This window comes from Lissotriton helveticus, chromosome 12, assembly GCF_964261635.1.
Source record: "Lissotriton helveticus chromosome 12, aLisHel1.1, whole genome shotgun sequence".
NCBI lineage: Eukaryota > Metazoa > Chordata > Amphibia > Caudata > Salamandridae > Lissotriton > Lissotriton helveticus.
This window is the reverse complement of record NC_136073.1, coordinates 71255116-71278106: the sequence shown is the minus strand read 5'-3', so window position 1 is coordinate 71278106 and position 22991 is coordinate 71255116. Positions and strand designations below refer to the sequence as shown.

Here is a 22991-nt window from a genome sequence, read left to right as displayed (position 1 = left end):
GCCTGGCACGCCATGCGCATACCCCCCCCCCCCCGGATATCCTGGCCTTCTTGCCTGACTATTCCCTCAAGGAGCGCATCTTGAAGGCGGCTCGCCAAAAGCAATCCCTTAGCTTTCGAAACCATACAATCGAGCTCTTCCAGGACCTGTCCGCGATCACGCTGCAGAAGAGACGGGCATTCAAAGTGGCGACCACCTTCCTGCGCGACAACGGGACCCCATATTCCTGGGGACACCCCTTCAGACTTATTTTCAAATGGGAAGGAGTCCTCCATCAGCTCCGCTCCCTGCGAGACACGTGCACCCTACTAGGCATTCCCCAGGAGGGGGACACACCCGACGATGACTCCGGACTACAGCCCTCCCAGTCAAAATCTCCGCTGTTGGCAAGGGATGGCTGGCAGAAGGTGAGAGGCAGACGATCGCCAAAGAAAGGGTTCAAACCGGATCCTGAGACTGTGGCGAACGAACACGCGGCGGCGATACAGGAGGTCTCCAAGGACACGAATGCCGGATCCTGAGAGGACATAAGCGGGGGTGTTCATCCGCATTGCCGCAGCATTGCTGTGGGGGGGCGGGACGGGGGGCTTCGAGTCCGCCATTGCCACGCCTTTTCTTCATCAGACAATTTACCACAGGCCTGGACTGTCATTGGGTAGGCCTTGGACAATGTTCATCAGTTGGGTTTTCACAGTTGGGGGTTGGGAGGGGGGAGGGGTGGGAAGGCATGGGTCCTCCTTGTCCACGAGTGTTGAGCGGGGGTTTTCTTTTTTCCCTTTTCATCTCCTTGGCCAGCACGCGCAGAACGCAGGGCGACACTATCACAGCGGCGCACTTCACTATTGCAGTTCAGGCGCGGCGCGCAGCCAGCCCAGCTGACCGCTTAGAATGACACGCCCTTTGACTGTTCTCTCGCTCAATGTGAGAGGACTCAATAACCCTATCAAGCGCAAAGCGGTCCTATCTCTCCTGGAATACTCGAAGGCAGACATCTGCCTCCTGCAGGAAACACAACTGTTGCCCAAAGATCAACACAGACTCAAGTCCCGATCCTTTCCCTGGCAGTTTTTCTCGTCCGCAAATAAAAAGGTAGCCGTGGTGGCGATTTTAGTGGCTAAATCCTTTGGGGGGCGGGTCCTGCAGAAGGAGGCTGAGATCAAGGGTAGGTTGCTGGCCCACCGTTGCCAAGTGGCGGGACAGACGTTGTTAGTGGGTACCATATATGCACCCAACGAAAGTCAGGAGAACTTTTTGCATACTGCCCTAGAGGCTGCCACAGCCACCACGCATCCACACTTACTGCTTGGGGGTGACCTTAACCTTGTGTTTCACAACACTGCGGATCGCTCTGGACAGCGGTCTAGTCAGATGGGGGCACTATCAGCGGCAGGGCACACTCACCTATCAGAACTGGGTCTCATCGATCTGTGGAGACACTCACACCCTCAGGCCACGGCATACACTTATTACTCCGCTGCCCACAAAACATATGCAAGACTTGATTACCTCCTGTGCTCCTCCCAGCTGGTGCTTCAGGCACAAGACGTAGAGATCCTCCCGGCCTCTCTGTCCGATCACTTCTCGGTGGTGGCGTCCTTTCTTATCCCAGCCACGCCCGGCCCACAGCGGCACTGGCGGCTACGGGATGGCCTCTTGCAGAATCCGACCACGTTGGAACGGGTTAAATCGGCGCTTGCCCAGTTCCTCACCCACAACGCTAATGATGATACCACCAAAGCTACACAGTGGGCGTATCCCTCAAAGCGGTCCTCCGCGGTGAATTTATCTCTATAGCCACGGCTAATAATAGAGAGCGCGCACAGAAGAGAGCCGAACTCACTCAACGAGTGGCGGAACTGGAGCAGATACACCAACGCACAGGGACGGCACGGGCGTGGCGACAGCTGTGTACGGAGCGCAAAATGTTGGCAGCCCAAGACCGGGATGTGGCGGAATATGCCGCCATGCGCCTAAGACACGCGATTTCCCGCCTTAAGTTGGGGAAATCACCAGGCACAGCGGCCTTTTATAAGACCTTCTGCCCACAGTGGCCCCATTGCTGAGAGACCTTTTTTTTTTTTTTCAAAACCGTATTTATTAAGAGTTCATGCATAAATCGATACAGCCCTCCACAGTCAGGAGGAGACTGTCAACGACAGACATTGAAAAAGGCATAGCAGTGAACCCAGAGTTACAAAAAAAAAAAAACATACCCCAGACCACCCAAACCCAACCACCCTACCACACCCCCCCCTACTACCCACCCCTTAACCCTCCCGAACCCAGTGCACGTGTTCACAGCGTAGCAACATAAGATGCAAAACAAAGGTGGAGTCAGCCAACAGTCTAAGGTACGGGGTCCACATTCAGAGCCAACACATCATCAAGATCAGCGGGGGGGTCGAGGTGCAGACCCCTGTAGTCCGCCCATCTTTTCCAAATTTTGTAGTGCTTCCGGGGACACCCTCTGGCCTCAAAAACAGGTAACTCCAGGCCCATAAGGAAGTCCAGTCCCGCTTTCCATGCACCAAGCGGGGGGGCACGAACGCTTTTCCAGGCCTGGGCCAGATCTCGCTTGGCCACCACTAGTCCCAAAAGCAGCAGGTGACGTTTGTAAGCATTGCCCCCAACATTTTCCAGGATATGAAGGAGACCCAGCCTAGGGGTACGGGGCAGGTCCCACCCCAGCACCTCCGAAAGACAGTCCCAAACTCCCGCCCAGAATCTGGTCAGCCTCCCGCAGGACCACACAGTATGGAGAAGCGTCCCTCTCTCAGCACCACACCTCAGACACTCCGGGGCGGCTATAAGGCCCGCCCGCCACAGCCGTTCTCTAGTATAGTAGGCCCTGTGAAGGTACTTAAACTGAATAAATCTGAGACGGACAGCTATAGCAGCTCCCCGGGGGGATTCAAGCGCCTCGCGCCAGTCATCATCATCCAAGGGGCCAATATCAATCTCCCAGGAGGCCTTCAACGACGAGAGGGAAGGGGAACAGTGTGTAACCAAGGAGCGATATATCTGTGAAACCTTTTTGTCGCCTAGGTCACCCATAAATAGTTTAGCCTCGATGGGACTGAAATCAGGGAGTTGCTCCAAGCCCACCAGACTCGGGCCAAGGGCATGACGGAACTGGAGGTACCGGAAGAATTGGGACTTAGGCATATTGAATTCAGAGCTAAGGTCCTGAAAGGACTTAAGCGTAGTACCGGAGAGAACGTGACCAAGGGACGAAATCCCGATCGCGTCCCAGCCGCCAAACCCGGAAAGGGAAGCCAGCGCCGGGAGCAGGCCATTATGCCACAACGGCGTCTCGGCCGTCAGTTTGCCCCACCACCCCATACGATGCAAAGCTTGCCGCCAGACCGCGAAGACCACCTGAGTGACCCTCGGCAATATCCTCCTCCGCCTGGCCGAGTACAGCAATGTGTGGAGCGTGGCACCGCCCATCAACGAGTGCTCTAGAGCATAAGCCGGATCACTACGGTCCCCATACCACCACTCATTGAGCACGAGGAGGTGGGAGGCTTGGTAATAAGACAGGAGGTCCGTGGACGCCAAGCCGCCACTGTATGTAGAGAGAAAGCAGGTGCGTAGCGCCACCCGAGAGGCGCCCCCGGCCCACAAGAACCTACCCAACACCGAGTTGACACTCCGGAACCATTGTGGGTCGATTCTATAGGGATGATTCTGCAGTTGGTAGAGGAGCCGAGGCAGGGCAACCATCTTAAAAATTGCCGACCGCCCATAGATGTTAAGGGGCATACGGGTCCAGGCCTTAACGTCCATCTGGACCCTATCCCACACCGGCCGAATATTCCGGTCCCATGCCACCGCGGCCGAGGCCGAGAGGAAGACGCCCAAGTACTTCATGCCCTCGACCACCACCCGGAGGGACGCAGCCCATGGGCAGTGCACCGTGTCACTCCCCAGCACCCACAAGGTCGACTTATGCGGGTTAAGAAAAAGCCCTGACGCCAGACCAAACTCATGCATGATCTCAAGAACACGAGGGCCCGTACGATGCAAGTCAGTCATAAAGAAAAGCACATCGTCTGCATATAAGGCAACGCGGTCCGTGTGGTCTGCCCCCCATACAAAGCCCCGATAGAGCGCGTCCTGGCGCACCCTGGCGGCCATAGGTTCCATAGCCAGCGCGAAGAGGTACGGGGAGAGGGGACATCCCTGTCGGGTGCCCCTGGCCACAGGGAACCGCGCAGAGACCGCCCCAGAGACACGTACCGAAGCGGTGACATCTGTATAGAGCAGTTTTACATAGGAAATAAAAACCGGTCCCAAGTTCAGTAGTGGTAGGAGAGCAAAGAGATAGGTCCAGCTGACCGAGTCAAAGGCGCTATCAATGTCTGCCAACAACAGCGCCGCTTGTTCCCCGGTGGTTCCGATCGCGTCCAGCGCGGCCTGGGCCCGCCGAATGTTGTGCCGCGTCGCCCGGCGTGGCATAAAGCCCGCCTGATCCGGGTGGACAAGGGTTGAGACGTGCGGGAGGAGGCGATTCGCAAGCGCCTTGGCCAGGAGCTTGGCTTCAAAATTAATAAGGGAGATGGGACGGTACGACTCATGGCGCTCGGGGGGCCTGCCCGGCTTTTGAAAGACCACAATCTCGGCATGCCGCCAGTCTGGGGGGAGGGTGCCACGCTCCCGCGCCAGTTCCAACGCCCGCCTGTAATGTGGCCCAAGCTGTAGGTGGAATGTCCGATAGAATTCGCTGGGGAACCCGCTCGGCCCCGGTGCCTTACCCGCGTTTAATTGACCCAGTGCGTCGCCTAATTCCTCCGCCGTCAGGGGGATCTCCAGAGCGTCACGAACATCATCGGAGACCGCCCGCGGATGGACCGCTGCGAGGTATTCCTCAATGCCATCGGAGGAAAGGCTCTCCCGAGGGGCATACTGATGTTCATAATGGCGCGCAAAGCTCGCCGCAAGGATCACGGGGTCTGTAATCGCCACTCCAGTATCGTCAACAAGCCCCGGCAAGGTGATCGGCTGCAGAGTCTGCTGACAAAGCCTATGGAGCATTGTGCAAGACTTGTCGCCCCACTGGTACACCCTACTACGCGTAGCCAGCCACGCCTGGCGTGCCTCATCTAATAAGACCGAGGAGTAAGACTGTTGCGCCTGTAAAAGCAGCCGCAGTGTCACATCATCTGCCGCCGTCCTGTGCCGCGCCTCCAGCGCCTCCACCCGCACCGCGGCAGCAGTAATACTGTGTTGGCGAGTCCGACGAGCCGTCGCGCACCAGGCTATATCCACCCCCCTCAAGGCGGGCTTCATGGCCTCCCACACTGTGATGGCATCCATCCCTACCGTAAGATTGTCCTGCCAGTAGTGGGCGATCGCACCGCGCAGATGCTGGGAGTAATCCGGTCGCTGCAGGTGCCACGTAGACATCCGCCACCGAAACGGCTGGCGCGCCTTACAGAGATCTATTTGCACCGCCACAGGGGAGTGGTCCGAGAGCCCGCGAGGCCGGATCGCCGCCCCCTGCACCCTGTCAAGGAAGGCCCCCGGTACAAACACACAATCGAGGCGCGAAAGAGAGCCATGCACAGCAGAGACATACGTGTATTCCCGCCTCCCCGCATGCAAATGTCTCCACACATCCACCCATCCAAGACCATCAATCATGGCACTCAGCCGAGTAGGGGAGGCTACAACCTCGGCCCCTCGTCCCCTCTGTCTGTCTAAGGTCAAGTCCACTACATCATTCCAATCGCCTCCAATAACAGCCAGGGAACGGGGAAGCTCGGCCCATAAGGCAAACAGTCGCTCCGCAAGGGCCCACTGCAACGGGGGAGGGGCATACACACAACCGAACACCACAGGCTCCACACCAACCCTACCCTGCAAAAACACAAACCGGCCCTGAGGATCGAGCCATTGACGCTCATGAGTGTAAGCCAGCCGTCTGTGAACAAGAATGGCCACGCCCCTCGACCCCCGAGTGAAGCCAGCATGAAACACCTGGTGGAAGCCAAACCTCTGCAGACTCAGTGCCTTGGTACCCATCATGTGTGTTTCCTGAAGAAAGAGCACATCTGCCAAGTCCCTTTTCGCCCAGCGAAGCACAGCCCCCCGCTTGATCTTGTCTAGGAGCCCCCGGACGTTCCAGCTCAGTACACGCATGGAAGTGCCAGGAGACACAAGCCGTGGAGCTTCAGCCATTGTCACGATGTGCCAGTACCCATCCACCCCAGTACCTGACCCCGGCCCACAACACCCCGCTTGCCAACATCATAAGAAACACGTGCACCCCCCAGAACACTGCCCTAAACCCCACTACCCCACTAACCCCAGCCCAACCCACAAGCAACCAAACACCCCGAAACCCCCCACCCCCACCCCCATACCTCAATAAACAATGAAGTATCTGTCGCGGTAGATGGTACTTCAGGCCCAAAACATAGCGCCCAAAGCCAGCCATACCAAGGGATCCCAACTAGTTCCCCCCCCAAACTAACCAGACACACTCCCTGAACTACCCCCCAGTCCCAACAGGAGGAGGCAGCCCATAGTACAGGCCCCGAACCCCAAAAAACATACAGTCGAGCCATAAACAAAGCACCATAGAAAAGTACCAGACCAGGATGGCCCTGGTATTCGCCAAAAAGGAAGTCAATACTGCACCGGCCAATGTCTGTCCCACCGACCACAGCTCAGCATCCACAGCATACAGTTTGACATATGAAAAGCATCCAGCAGATAGTCTCTGTGAACGGTGATCAAGAGCCGTGTTCAGATTGATCCGTATCGGGCTGTGTGTCCCCCAAAAGAGGGTCCCGGGACAGGGACCTCCGCCGGGAGCGGGACTTGCGGTGACGTTTCCCTCTGCCTGACGTGGTGCCCCGGTCCTGAGACGAGCCACGCGACGACCCGGAGTGGAGCCCTGGTTGGACATGAGGTCGAACTCTGACCGTCTCATCGGTCCAGTTGAAGACGGCCTCCGGTGTGTCGAAGAAGAGGGTCTTGGAGTTGAAGATCACACGGAGGCGGGCCGGGTAGAGCAGTGAGTATTGGATTTTCAAGCCACGCAGCTTGGCCTTGGCTTCCAGGAAGGAGTGTCTCTGCCGGTGGACCAGTTTGGTATAGTCCGGGAATATCATAATTTTATGATTATCATAGAGCAGGGTGTCCTTAAGCCGAGCCTCCCGGAGGATGACGTCCCTGTCGTGGAAGTTGAGGAGCCTGGCGATGATCGGGCGAGGCCGCTCCCCGACCGGCGGCTTCTGGGTCAGGGCGCGGTGAGCACGCTCCACCACGAAGCATCGCGACAGGGAGTCCGGGGGTAGCCAGCTCTCCAGCCACCGGGACAGAAAAACGTCCATGGGCCCATTCTCGCAGTCCTCCGGAAAGCCAACAAAGCGCAGGTTGTTCCGCCTTGCCCGCCCTTCGGCATCCTCCACACGGAGCGCCAGGCCCCGCTGAGTCTGTTCCATGTCGGCAATCTTCTTCTGAAGGGCCCCAACATCTCCCTCCACTGCTGTGACCCTGGTCTCGGTTTCAGTAATGCGGGCGACCGCATTACGAAGATCTTGCCGCAGCAGCATCACGTCGGCCCCCACCGCGCCAATCTTCGCATCCAGCATGTCGCGGGACTGTGTAATGGCGGTCAGCAACGCCGCGTTGTCTGGTCCAGCATTTTGGCCCCCGCCAGCCGCACCAGGTCCTCCACCAGGGCCGGTGAACTTATCAATGGGTCCAGTCTTAGTGGCGGCCGAGCCCCGAGTCATGGCTGCCGCAGAGATGGCAGACCAGTATCACGCACCTGTAGCGAGGCCGCACCGCACGGTAGTCCACCAACCAGGCCTCGGCCGGGGCGTCTAGGGCACACCAGGCCACACGGGATCCTCACGCCACTGGGCCACAGATCGGGCAGGCCCCCAGGAAAAACGCCGTCTCACCAGGGCGTAGTAGGTCGTCCCCGCGCCCACTGGCACGGCGCAAATATGGGCCACTCTAGCCCAGTCCACGAGTCTTCCGGCCGCCGCCCCGGCGACCACAGGGGCAGGGAAGGGCAAGTATCCGGGCCAGGCGCCCGACTGACACCCCAGTCCCCGGGGACTCCCACTCGGCCGAAGGATCTGGGCCGGCGACTCCAGGCGGGGACCACCAAACTCGAGGTCCCGGCTCCACCAAGGCCAGGCAGGCCGCAGGTCTTCCGGGGCCCCCCCGGGCACCAGCCCCCACCGCTGATGTGGCGAGAAGAGGCAGGGGGGGTCCCACAGCAGGTCGCCGGCAACCAACAGCCCAGGGTCGTGGCCAAAGGAGAGCGCCGCAGGCCCCGGATCGAGACCTCCAGTCCAGATGCGCCAAAATTGAGGTCCCGGCTTGCTCAACCGGCACTAGGCCGCCCACTGCTCCAGGCTGCCCTACCGCCGAGAGAGGTCACAGCGCGTCCTTGGCAGCACCGGATGACTCCCTGCGCCGTCCGCCACCGCAGCCCCAGACGTGGTGCACAATTCGGGTCCGGGGGCCAGGAGAAATCACAGGATAAGTATCGGGCCGGCGGGAGCTCTAGCAAGCCACGTCCGCCATGATCGCCCGCTAAGCCACGCCCCGCTGAGAGACCTTTTTAACACCTTCGATCAGCCTGGTGCCATCCCCCCGGATCTGCTAGAAGCGGCAATCTCGGTAATTCCAAAGCCCGGACGGGACCCCACCCAGTGTGGCTCATACAGGCCAATCTCCCTGTTAAACATCGACCTGAAGCTCTACACCAGCATTATTGCGGGTAGACTGGCACCATACATGCAGCAACTGGTGGAGCCCGATCAAGCGGGCTTCATCCCGCAATGGCAGACCAGCGACAACATCAGGCGAGTCCTCCACCTTATCGAGGCTGGGTCACGGACGAGGCCGGACTGCATGCCCCTCACTATCGATGCAGAGAAGGCATTCGATAGGGTGCACTGGCCCTATCTAGACCTGGCGCTACAGCGATTCGGATAGGTGAAACCCTGCGCAACCGTATATTTAATTGTTACCGCTAACCAAACGCAGCAGTCCGGGTTAACCGCCACACCTCCGCACGATTCCCGATCGGCAGGGGGACCAGGCAGGGGTGCCCGCTCTCGCCCCTCCTGTTCACGCTCTATATGGAGCTGTTGGCACAACGTATTAGGCAACACAACCTCATCACAGGCATCCCGTTCGGCGGGGACACGCACACAATCAGTCTATACGCCGACGACATCTTACTTTCCTTGACCAACCCGATGCAATCTCTCCGAGCGCTCTTTACTGAGCTCCACACCTTTGCGCTGGCATCGGGCTTTAAGATTAACGTAGCGAAGTCGGAGGCGCTGAACATATCACTGTCGCCAGAAGTGCTGGCGGACGCCAAAGCTGAGTTTTACCTGCAGTGGTCGACGTCTACCATTCCTTACCTGGGGGTCTTATTGGCCCCAACGGTGCGAGCCACCGCAGAGGCCAACTATGCTAGACCCAGCTCCCGCATTCGCGACGATCTCAGAAGACGGAAACACCTCACACTATCCTGGCTGGGTCGCATAGCGGCCGCCAAGATGACTTTGCTGCCACAGATCCTTTATGTCTTTCAGACCCTCCCTATACGCCCTCCGGCGGGATGGCTCCAGAAGACACAATCGGACCTAGCGTGCTTTGTGTGGAACGGTCGCCGCCCACGGTTTAAACATACGATCGCTATACTCCCCCCGAACATGGCGGAGTGGGTGTACCCGACCTCACTTTATACTTTCAGGCGACCCAGCTGCGCACTCTGGTGGAGTGGCACCAACTGGAATCTGGCAAACACTGGCTCTTTCAGGACCAAGCGGTGCCAGGTCGTACACTCCAGGGTGTCCCATTCTTGCCACGCTGCCATAGACCTCCCAACCTCTAAGCATCTCTAATCACAAGCACTGTCCTGGATATATGGGACAAGGTGGCTGTTAAACGGGAGCTCACTTCCTTCCCCTCACCGATGACGCCGCTCTTCGACAACCCTGACTTCTTTCCCGGCCTTGACCCCCGGGCGTTCGTGACATGGAGGACTACACCATGCAGGGATTTGGGACATATGTTTGATCTTAACGGCATCCTTCCCTTTCAGAAGGTGAGAGAGGACTATGGCATACCGGAAACAGATTGTTTGCCCTACCTACAGGTTCGCCACTGGGCTTTACAGCCATCGGTCAGACCCGGTGCTCAGCGCTTCCTCACCCCATACGTGAAATGGCTATTGACATGCACCTCCGATAAAAAACTGATCTCAGATCTGTATCAACACCTACTCCTCACCAACATACACACTTACAACGCAGGGAGGGCCAGATGGGAGAAAGACCTGGGGAGACAACTCACACGCAAGGAATGGGAGGGGGTTTACTACAGAGCCAGACATTCTGCCTACCACACGGGCCTTACCGCAACCATGACCAAAGTAGCCACCTACTGGTACCACACACCGGAACGACTACATCGATGGGACCCCCGAGTTAGCGACCGCTGGTGGAAAGGTTGTGTGGAACTTGGAACATTGGAGCACTTACTTTGGAGCTGCGACCGTCTACAGCCTTATTGGAACTCAATCCTAGATTTGATAGACGCACAGCTAGATACACAACTCCCCAGGTTCCCTGCTTATGTCCTGCTTGGCATCCCTAACACTTTGATGTACCCCTTAAGATCCAGGAGGGGGAGGCTTATTGCGATTGCACTGGGGGCAGCTATGCAAAATATAGTGGCACATTGGAGAGCAGTCCAACCTCCCTTACAGATAGGCTGGCTACATAGGCTATGGGCTATACTGGGGATGGAGAAACTATCACTGGCGAGGGCAGGGAAAGGAGAAGAATTTGCAGCACTTTGGCGGCCGTTCTTGACCCTGCTGACAGGAGAATTCCGAGAACTGAGCTGTCCCCGCTACCTGCTACTGCTACGCCTTGCGGACACCCCGCTTACAGAACCTAAGGCGCAGCCACACAAGACTCCGGGTGGTTCTGCAACCTAAGGAACCGATTAGAGAGGAGAACCCTTATAGTCTATATCTCTGCTCTGCGGACAAGGAGGGGGGTGGTTATGGGTGGAGGGTGGGGGGTATGGGTTTGTTTTTCCTTTTTCTTTCTTTTCCTTTTTCTTTCTTTTCCTTTTTATTCATGTTTCATAATCACTACAGCATGCACCTGCCTTTTAGCCTTTAAGACGCGGCCGGCCCGGAGGGGTTGTAGGCGGCTTACTGTGTTAACGCTCACAGTTGGAGCATCTCTTGGCCGTATTTACGCTATTGAATTGTTCTGGACCGCCTCGTGCTTATGCAGGTGCGGGTGGCGGTACTCGATGCAATGTTCTCCTTTGCTGCTTAATAAAAAAGATCTAATACTAAAAAGTTAGTATTCAGCACACTAGTCCAACAATTGTTTGTGTTCCCCATCCAAGGGTTTGGAAGGTGTCCAGATAAGAAACTTAACATCAGCACGCAGGGGTGGGGCTTATATTGAACTCTGCTCTTTCACTTTCAGGGCAGTGTGGAGTAGCTCCATTCCATCTAGTGTAGTGCAGTCGTATTGCTATGAAAACATTTCTAGATTCTTTCTGGTGCCTGAGAAATACGCATACTAAGCTGAGGAATCTGTGATTAGACAAAGTATCCACCAGAAAGAGCATTACTGAAGGTACGTAAGTTGTTCTTTTGAAATACTTAGAGTGCACAAAGAACTGTTTTATGCTTTGAAAACAAATGACTCTGACTCAGGGCATAAGTCACAGCGTTGTGTTTTCAAATACATTTGCCAGGCTGCACAGAAGCTGTGTCATCCTTTGAAAACACTTGGCTGTGACTCAAGGCACAAGTGCTACTGCACATTAAATGAGTCATTGATTCACTTCTTTTCAGAGAGGGTTCTGCTTGCTCAGCAAGTATGAAGGGCTTTGCTATTGCATCAGCAGACTGCGAGTCATCTCTCCCCACATGTACCATAGCATTGAATAGCAAGGCCACTCACAGGTTTGTTTTTCATCCACAGCACATTATCATTTGCTGCTATAGTGAGGACAAATGCAGCTCCCTACTTCTTTCAATCTGATGCTTTAGAGGTCGGCCTTTGGAATCATGCCAATTGCAGAAGACCATTGTAACATACTTTTGAAACTCACTCCTTGCCGCATGATGTCACCACATGCTGTGTTTGCAACTGGCCTTCTCAACTGCTTTATGTTACTTCTGGTTGAGCAAGTTGCAGCCTTTTATGGACACTTTCAACGTAGCTCATCACTTTTAAGTTGTGTATCTCTGATTGCTGGAATGTTTGGCAAGTATTCAACATATGCGCAATTGGAATCTGTTCCTCCCCAGATTCATGAGCTTCAAATCCTTCTGCACCATTTAGCAGGAGCCAGGGACTCACAATGGATCTGGTGAGGATATTGCACTTTAGAGCTTTCCTGTCAGACTTCACCTGAAGTGCCTTTTCAGGTAGGACATCCGCTCCAGCCCTCCTTAACGGTTGATAGTACTTGATACTCTAGTCTAAAAAGCATGCCAGCTTACCAAAAATGATCACTGCTGGAGGAAAATAACTTACTTACCTTTAAGTATTCACATAAAGCCACCCGGCCTCCCACAAAGTCAAATACACCTTTGTAGGAAAGCAGGATCTGCTTTCAAGGTTACCCCCACTTTTTGCTGGTGCCACTCTGTTTTCTGACTAGTCTGACAGGGATCCTACTAATCAGGACCCCAGACACTGCTTTCTCCTTAAATTGGACTACGGTAAGTACTTTGGTACCTTCCTAATTTGCTACTGGTGTACCATTCTAGCAGGTACATGCATCAATGTAGGCTTTTGCAACTCCTTAATTGCGATTATTAAGGAATCGCAATTAAGGAATTGCAAAAGCCTATGCATGTAGGAATCGCTATAAAATTAGCGATTCCTAGACATTCCTTAATTGCGACTCGCAAATTACGAGTCGCAATTAAGGAATGCCTTCCCATTCATTCCTATGGGCCTACAAGCCCTTAGGAATGAATGCGCAATTTGGAGTACCAATAGGTACTCGCAAATTGCGCATGCAATTTCAAGGGTGTTAAAAGGACACCCTGTTGCACCCCTGAAATTGCTCTGTGCACACATGCTGCGCACGCACATGCCCCAAGGGCATGTGTGTGTGTAACCTACAACTGTGAAAAATGCACTTTACTGCAGTTTTCAAAGTTTTTTCAAATTACCATCAAGTTCAACATGATGGTAATTTGCGCCCCCTAGTAGCGAAATCGCTATTCTAAAGTGGTTCTTGCATTGCATTTAAGGAATCACAAATTGCGATTCCTTATATGCAAACGCAATTTATGAAATCACAATTAATTGCAAATTCTCAAATTGCGAGTGCCTTGAACCTTGATGCATCGCAAATGCCCTTCTTGCGGGCGCAAATGGCCGATTTTTGCAAATCGCACCGTTTGCGCTTGCAAAAATGGTTGATGCATGTGCCTGTAAGTCCCTAGTATATGGTACTAAGATACCCAGGGCATAGGTACACCAGGGGTCTCCCATGGGCTGCAGTTTGTATTTTGCCACCCATGAGAGACCAATCAAACTGTGAATACATGCCTGCCATTGCAGCCTGTGTGAGCTGGTGCTAGAACCACTCACAACTGATCTAAGTTTCCTGATATCTGATGTCACTGCACTCAAAACCTATAAGTCACCCCTAAGGTAGGCCTTTCAATCCTGAAAGCAGGCTGCTTAGTTATAAGTTGAGGGTGCCCTACATGAGCAGGACACCCCCTACAAACCTAGGAGTCGATTCTCCTAACTTTGTAAGTGCGGTCAGCCATTTTATGCATATAGTGAACATCAAAGCAATTACAAGATATCTAACTATATATTGGCTGCACCAAAACCGGTCATGTTTAGCATCAAACATGTTGGAGTCCTACCCCGACACCGATTCCAGTGTTTGATGTAGGATCCCATGTACTGGAGGCTCCCTAGTCCTGCTCTCCTTTTCTCTTGCAAGCCAACATCCCTCACTGGAATGACACTGTACTTCGGAGCTGGGCACGGCGGTATCATCCATTCGGTGGGGGACAGAAGCTTCAGTACATGTTTGGGCGATTGGAACGCACTGGAGCTGAAAAGTAATATCAGTATGCAGCCTGATAAAACATTTGAGAATGGAAGAGGATTCCGATCAGGACCATATTGCCACCATAACGGAGGGAGGTAAAATAGAACGGTTTATATGAATGACTTTGGTTGCAAGTAAAGCAGGACCCATGTAGATAGGATTTTTTAAATGTGTCCTGGATTAAAGGCTTCATAGATTGTTTATATAAGCTGTTTTGTTATCTTGAATAGCAATTTTAGTCTCAGACTCGTGCAGCAACAATTGACACAAAAAAAGACTGGTTTTGCCTCTTGAAGTTTTATTTACCGGACGTATTGCATGATTTTTTTAGTTTTTAGTTTTCTATATTTTATGATTGCTGGTTGTTCTAGCCAAAAGTAAGAGCACTGAAACGCTGTCGTAATTGGACTTTTTTTATGGCTTACAACAGAATCGCGCTGCCTTTTTTGTGCGCATTTACAATATTGACTAATCTGGCTCAGAGATTATGTAAGTAATTTTAGATTTAAGTTTGTGCAGTATGTATGAACAAAAAATAATCAGTTTACCTCTTGATGTAACATTTCATCCGCTCGCGTTGCATGTTTTTTTAGTACACAACTTTTTATACTTTACGAGTGCCGGATGTTTTAACCAAAAGGATGGCACTGAAATGATGTAGTAAGTGGCCTTATTTATCCAGTATTAGGGTATCTTTCATAGATTCACATGCCTGAATCATTCCCTGTCGTCGGGATGGGAGTCCCCGGTACATAAATAAAGTCATGTCCCATTAGACATATAGAGTAATAGGCCAAAGGCCCCACAGTAGTAACATATCCATGTCCTTTTGTAAAAAGGACCAAACTCTAGAGAAGAGCCAATCAGCAATCAACTCTCTCTAGAACCCTCCTGGAAGGAGCTCCTGTACCTCAGATTTTCTACCGCAAGTCGTGCTAAGGGAGTTTCCTCTGAGCTCTGCTCAATTTACTTCTAATCTGGTTTTCCAGTGTTTTTCTGGCTTTCTATTTCATCTTCTGACTGAAGTTCCTTGGTATCCTCATGGCTGAGACACCTAAGAAGGGACTTTTTAGGTCCTGTGGTTCCTGTGGGAAAAAGAGACTACATATAGACTACATATAGATGACCAACATCAAGATTGTCTCTACTGCTTCTATCCGGACCATTCTTCTAAAGATTGCAAGGTATGTCGTACCTTCTCCACAAAAACCCTCAAAAATCCGGAGGGACACCTTTTAATATGGTAACAAAGGCTGAAAGAGAGAGACCAACTGGAGTCTACTGAGGAGAGTGAAGACTTAAATATCCTCTAAATCCTCTCAAAAAAGACCAAGGGTGGCATCTCCGGGCCCTTCGTCACAGCCTCCTCAAAAGAAGACACTTAAAAAGTCTTCAGAGGCCCATTCTAAGGCTCTACCATCGAAGGAAGTTACCACCTTCAAAAAGCCTTCTTCCACTCCATCGACGACGACATCGTCGGCTACGACTTAAGCGACGAGGAGATCTGTGTCCACAGCCTTATGTGTCACTTTGTCGACGACAACTGTCTCCACGTCTATGGCGTCGTCGTCATTAACCTCGTCGACGACCACGACTCCATCATCGACGGCAGGCAAGACCGTGTCGTCGACGATAAAGATCAAAAAGACATCGTCGAAGCAACCGTCAATGCTGCGATCGTGACGACTGGGTCGTCAACGAGCTCGACGACGAAGACAGCCCCATCGACGTCCACGCCATCGTCAACGAAAGCTCCGTCGGCGAAAACCATACCGTCGACGAGATTTCCATCTGTGATGACGACAGTGTCGACGACTGCTCCTTCGACGATAACTCCATCGACTACGATATCTGTCGACGTTTCACCATCGAGGACCACACCGTCGACGACGACGGATTCAAATCTGAAAAGCACATAAGTGCATCTAAAAATTACGAAGAAGACGTTGACGCCGGTCCTAACATCTCCAAGTAGGGTCCAACCACTGCCTCCAGCATGTCTTCTGGAAGAGGAGGAAGAGGATGATTCAAATGGCGACCAGCCCCTCTGAACTTAATGTAAAATATCAGGAAAGTTCAGATGAGGAAGACCAGGATCAGGAGGAAGAATATCAACCGCCTCCTCCACCAATGGTTTGTCTTCCAGCCTCCTTGGTTTCGGATTTACAATACCTCATTACAAACTACAAACAGAGTTTCCAACATCTCTTAAGCCTCAACCCCCGGCGGTGTCTCCACCACCAAGACCACGGCCTCCACCTTTAAATTTACAGCCGGAGCCTGTCATTTTGCCGCATCCTCCATCTACTGATAATGATGAGGAGGAAGATCAGCATGAAGAGGGGGAACTTCAAGACACCCAGTCTAACCATGATGAATGGGCCGACTACGTCATTCCCTGTCCTGCTTCTCCAGTTCCTACACAGGCTGACTCACCACCTGAAGACATTGGGGGTTCCATAACTTTGTTGAAGCAATGCTTGTTGAGCTTTATCCCTGAAAAGAAAACAAAGAGGTTGAGTACAATGCTTGTATTATAGGGTATTGTCCATACTTAAAGAAGGATAGTTATTAAATGGTTAAGTAACAGCCCACCTTCTATTGAAAGATGGCTTACGGTTATGGTGAATGGGCCACTGCAGAGGACATCTATATGAAAAAGGTATCTGTGTTTAATAGAAGCTCTAATGGCTTGGGCAAGTGTGATACATACATACAAACAGATCCGCCTGACACCAGTCCCTGGTAAGTACGCAGTATAGGGTACCCTTTATCAATGGTATGTCTTTTGCTAGCATCTTGTTGGCTACTGGGATTTGAACGGGAATGATGGAAAAGGGCAAAACAGATTAGGTATATAAATAAAGATTTTGTATGTTTATCAGTTAGGAATTGTTAGTCTGGGGCTCGTAAATTTGGGGGGTTCTAAGGCAAGTACGTTGGTCCAAATGCAGGACTATTAAAATGTTAGTTTGAAATATTAAATTGCTCATTTGATTTCATGTCATGGAAAGTAGTAGACTTGTTGATTACAATGTGAGAAAATAATTGTGACACATTTACATAAGTGCCAACTGTATGATCAATATTTTCAGTAAAACGTAACAGAAGATCATTAGAGAAAAAAAAGTTTACTCGCACACTCAGTGTATGTCAAACACAGGTCACATATGCACACGCATATCATACACTTAGGATGTTAGTGCTAGGATCTGGGTTAGTGCATAGAAAGAGAACTTTACATGATTGGTCCAGTAGACCTCCACTCCAGAGACACAAATAAAAAGGTCTGGTCAGAACTACTGTACACGGTACGCGGTCACCACAGCTCTACATGTTTAACCCATGAATGGGACTGTAGTCCACTGACAGTCAAATGAGGACAAACTTGGTGTGCCCCTCCAGGTCACAAGACAGGTGCAGGACTTTACTCACTTCAGTGGACAGGACTAGGCCTTCATGTACACACTAGATTAATGTGATGCTGCGGCCAAAATAAAAAAAAAGGCTTACCAGATACTTGCGGTAAGATACACAGCAGTCAAACACAACTGTACTCCATGCAGAACATTCCTGTCCCAACAGATCTGGGGACACTTAATGGCCTGCCAACCCCTAGCTTTGGAGTTCCAGCATTGATCTCACTTTCTAATTCTTCCCTGACTCCTATACCTATTTCTATTTGGAGCATGGACCTAATCACCACACTGGTTCACACTTTCATGCCGTCTCTACCCCATACTTTGTTTACAGCAGTCATGCCTGCCATCGAGGGCTTGTAGTTTTGGATGCGTCTTTGGTAGCCACAATGTCAGCTACCTAGGCAAAGTGTTTTTTCTTGGTAGATTCACCAAATTCGTAATGATAAGTTCATAACAGATGTGAATCTCTGCATCGGGTTCTTCTAGAGACTCCTCATCCTGATGCTTTGATTGCCAGTTGAGAAACAAATAAACTATATAATCAACAGAGTTCTAAGATTGTATGCCCTGAATGTATACATTTATAATTCTTTGACTTGTATTTGTTCTCTTGCAGTTTCTTCTTTCCAGCAGTCAGGTGTACGCTAACTGCTCTATCAAATGATTTTCTTTACCAGGTCCTCATTGATTGAGCTGGAAAAGGGAATTCAAGGGCTTGTTGTCATGTCCACCAGTCTGGAAGAAACATTTCAGTGTATCTTTGATGCTCGTGTGCCCCCACTATGGGCAAAGGTAAGCTGACAATTCATGATTCTGCAACTCTCCCTAGCCAGAAAAGGCATCAGGTTGAGGTAGACAGCAAAACATTGTTGTCAAGTGAGTATGACAGTACCTAGTTGATCAACACCTAGTTACAAAGGTTGAGAAATTTGATAAGATGCAAGATATTGGGTTCAATTGGAGGAACTTAAGTGAAGCAGTACCAAGTGTTCCATGAACAGATTAAGGACCAGCAGGAGTTGAGCTAGCGAGTGATAACTCATAAGAAGAATGGAACAAGTCAAGTGTTGGTGTTAAGTAGCGGTGACCCGTGGTGAGCTCACTGTGGAGATTGTTAGCAATCAGTTTTGTTCACTGTGGAATTACAACAGCAGCCAGGGTGAGAGGGTAAATAGTAATATTCCACAAGCCATATAATTAACCTAAAAAATTATATTTCCTTTTTCATTCATCAGTTTGTTTTTTTGTGCAGGCTTACCCTTCCAATAAGCTCCTAGCATCCTGGACCAGAGACCTAAGAGAGCGAGTTGACCAGTTTGCAAAGTGGGCAGAGATCGCTCGTCCTCCACCCATCTTCTGGCTTTCAGCATTCACCTTCCCCACTGGGTTCCTAACTGCGGTTCTACAAATGTCCGCCCGACAAAATGCAGTACGTACAAATCAGGGGAGAAATTGTGTGAGTGGAAGGGTGGGATGATATAACAATATGATTGACACGACCTGTTTGAAATGGAGTTGAGGTACAGTTGTGGTAGGTAAAGGGCTATTTATATTTCAGAGGGAATGTTTTTCACGACATATATATCGTGCCCATGGATACTAGAGACTGAAACAAAGGGAATAATATTGGATATCTTTAGAAAGTTACACCAGGCTCATAGACTCCTCAGTATCAGTAGATTTACACGTGATGTGTAAACACTGAATATGCAGTGAACACTGAATATGCAGTCATCTCAAATATGTTCATAGTGCTCTTTAGCAAAAACTGTTGCTGCTTGGCTGAGCTATTCTTTGAACCCAAGTCAAAATTCAAAACTGCTAAATTAATGTTTAATATGATCAAAATGTTACACTTCTGGGTGAACGAAACACAGAGGTGGAATGACTGGCTAATTTGGTACTTAAAGATAAACATTTGTTCCATGCAGTGGTCAGCCTTCCTTTTTGTATATGACATTGAAATCTTTATTTTTCTCAATCTTACATTCAGGTAAAAGGCTTTTAGGATGGGCATATACCCTGCATGGTAAACAGCAGTGTACACCTTCCCAGAGTGACCCAATAGCATGTGATATCTGGTATTCTGACTTTTGGTGACCCAGATCCCATGTAAATCCAGTGTGCACCCTGCGGCCTAGGTCAGTACTTTTGTTTATAGGGTTCACAGCCTGGTTCTGAGACATCTAGTTAAGGCAGGACTACTGTCTGTGTCCTGAGCTGCTGACATTAAGCAGCGGTGACAGCATCTCATTTTTAGAATTCTAGCACTGAACAGACCTTTTTCTCCATTTCTGACTGTGTATGGAGCCTATTGCCACTTAGACCCTAGCACTGACATACTATGAGCATGTCAAGTGATGTTGTCTAAAGCTTACATGGTAGCAAGAATCCGTGGATATGAGTGTGAGACATCGGAGACTGACAGGACTCATTTCGGATTCTCCCTGGTTTTACTTGGAACATCATGGTTGTGATACAGTGTCCCTGGACAATGGAAGTGTATTGTATGCATTCCTGAGCTGAAGGGTGCAACCACAGACACTGAAGGGAGAGAGGGTGAAGGAACAGCTTTTCTTTTTTTAGATTCTTTTTAATTTTATTTTAATTTTTTTGACATACATAAATGCATTTCATGCCATAGCATTAACACAATAACAATAGCATTCAGTACTGCAAGGCATATTACATAGTTTCAACAGACCATAGCCTAAAGGATCCTTTTTGTGCGAAAGAGCACAAAATATATAAAATTACAATATACATACCATTGGTGCAGCATTCGATACAACAATAAAAAGGTAAACACATTATTGATAGCTAGTACAGTGAACAAATACTAGAGCAGTTCTCTTCCCTGATGTGTTTGCGATATGACTTTGCTTCTCAGCTCGTGGGCAACCCCATACTATGTTTGGAATCCATGTCTGGGCTTTCTAGAACTGGAAGGCTGTGTGCCTATTGCATCTTGGGATGTGTTTAACTCAGTTACATTTCTCGTGTTGGCCCACGTTATGAATGGGTCCCAAATATCTTTGGGCCTAGATGCTAGTGGCATTAGATCCGAGTAGGCCTAAGCTGTTCTTGGCAGTAGGGGATGTCATGTACCCATGGGTCTATTTGAGGGATCGTAGTTGATCCCCAATGCATTGCGATTCTGCGCTTGGCCAACAGTAGCATCATAGCTAATAAATGGCTTATATTAGGGGGGACTTATTTGACATGTCCCAGTAGGGCTACGAGTGGTGTGCATTCCAAGCAGAATCCCGTGACTTTGAGTATTGTCTCGTAGACTCTTCCAGTACCGAGGAATGGGTGGGCAGAGCCATGCTAAGTGTAGGAAAGTTGGGAAGAAACCCCTGAGGTGATTGTGGCCCTACGGGAGCCTGCAGGGGCTTGGTCCTCTCTGAAGTGGGCCTACTACGGGTCCTTAAGTCTCATCTCCAGCGGGTGTATGCCGCGGACACTGCCGTTTCCAAGGTATCTTATCTCCCTTACCTTCGGGACTTGACCCTACGGTCTATACCCAAGTCGGCGCGGGAGACCCTTGACGAAGCCCTAACATTGGGCGAGATACGCTCCGCTCTGCAACACCTATCGAGAGCCAAGTCTCCTGGCAGTGGCAAATTCCCTACTGAGTTTCATCAGGTATTCGCCGGTACACTTCCCCATCTTCTATTACAGGTTTATCTTGAGGCGTTTGAGAGGGGGACTCTCCCGCCTAGCATGACGCTGGGGGAGATATGCATGATCCTGAAGCCGGGTGGGGACGCTCACGAGCCCTCATCGTATCGACCGATCACGATGATCAACACGGACGTTAAGATCTTGTGCAAGCTCCTGGCCTCGCGCTTAGCGCCGTACATGACTCACCTGGTCCACGAGGACCAGTGCGGTTTTATACCGGGGCGCAACACGGCCATGAATTTGCGGCGGTTGAATCACATTCTCCATGAGGTGTGGGGTCGGGAGGAGCAGATGGTGTTGGTGTCTATTGACCACGCCAAGGCGTTCGATACAGTCGATTGGGGTTATCTCCTCGAGGTCCTCCGCGTTGTGGGGCTGGGTCCCATTTTTGTAGCTGGGTTTGCATCTTGTATACGACCCCCTGGGCTAGGGTGAAACTTGGGGGCGCGAGGTCCGAGGAGTGGCAGCTGGGGCGGGGTACATGCCAGGGGTGTCCCCTCTCGCCGTTACTATTTGCCCTCGCCGTAGAACCCTTTGCTGTCAGGGTTCGGACAGATATGGAACAGTGGGGAATCAGGGTGGGAGACACGTGCAACGTTATCTCCGTGTACGCTGACGATGCCTTGTTCTAGTTGGCATCTCCCCGGGATGCACTTCCGATACTGTTGCAACACTTAGACCGGTTTGGGGAGGTTTCTGGATTGTGCCTTAATCGCGGTAAGTCACTGATCTTTCCACTGGCGGGTCTGGATTCGGTGCCCCTGGAAGACCAACCGGATCGAGGGCTGCGTTGGGAACTGGAAGGGTTCTGTTACCTTGGAATACAGGTGGCTCCGACGGACACGCAGGCACTAGCCCGGAATGTAGAGCGCATACTCACGTCCTTACGGCAGTCAGTGTCGTTTTGGAATTCTCTACCACTTTCGTTGATGGGACGGTTGGCCGTTCAGAACTCACTATGTCCGCTCCCACCACAAGTTTTCAGAACTCTAAACGCGTTACTCACTTCCCTGTTGTGGGCGGGCCGATGCAGTAGGGTAGCTCTTCACACCGTTGTGCGCAGCTACGAAGTGGGGGATCTCTAAGCTCCACGCTTCGACCTATATTACTACGCGGCCCAGTTACAACGTGCGGCCCGTTGGTTTATGGACATAGACAATTGGGAGACACACCTTCTCTCTGGTAGGGTAGGCATCCAGACACTACAGGTCGCCCTGATGCAGGGTAGGGGGTCCGTAACGTCCCTTCCCTATATTGTGCAACATACGGCTGGTATATGACAGCGGTTTGTCAAGAAGGTCTTACGGAGGGCACCCTTTCATAGGGAGCTTCCGATCTGGATACTGGCCCCCTTCATCGATATGGGGCAACATATGTCCTTCCAATCTTGGAGGGAGGGTGGTTGCGAAGTTCAGGCAGGTCTTTACCCTAACAAGACCTTTCTTACCTATGAGCAAGTGGAGGAGGCCTTTGGCCTAGGACGGGGACACTTTTCCGCACTTCCGGGGACTTCAGAATGTGGTGAAGGTCACCTGGCCCCAGTACCCAGACATTCCACCACTGACCCACACCTTGGATGTCCCGGGCCGCCTGGGAGGCGGATCTCAACGCCCCGCTGGAACAGGGACAATGGGCTCGCATAGGCTCCCTCACATGCACAGTCTCATGCAACGCAAGGTTTAAACTGACGCACTTCAATTTTTTACACCTCACCTACCTAACCCCGGTATCCCTAAAGCGCATCTCTGGGGACAGGGGAGATGGTTGCCCTAG

At 51.3% G+C, this 22991-nt stretch overlaps 1 protein-coding gene across 2 annotated transcripts in view; it reads left to right on the top strand.

The window, feature by feature from the left end:
• The window catches only part of DNAH2 (dynein axonemal heavy chain 2), a 3497426-nt gene that overhangs the window by 3326110 nt on the left and 148325 nt on the right, over positions 1-22991 (top strand). For both annotated transcript variants that reach the window (XM_078670326.1, XM_078670327.1), the window contains 2 exons: positions 18209-18323; positions 18784-18960. In XM_078670326.1, the coding sequence (XP_078526452.1) occupies positions 18209-18323; positions 18784-18960 (292 nt within the window). The remainder of the gene's footprint in view (positions 1-18208; positions 18324-18783; positions 18961-22991) is intronic.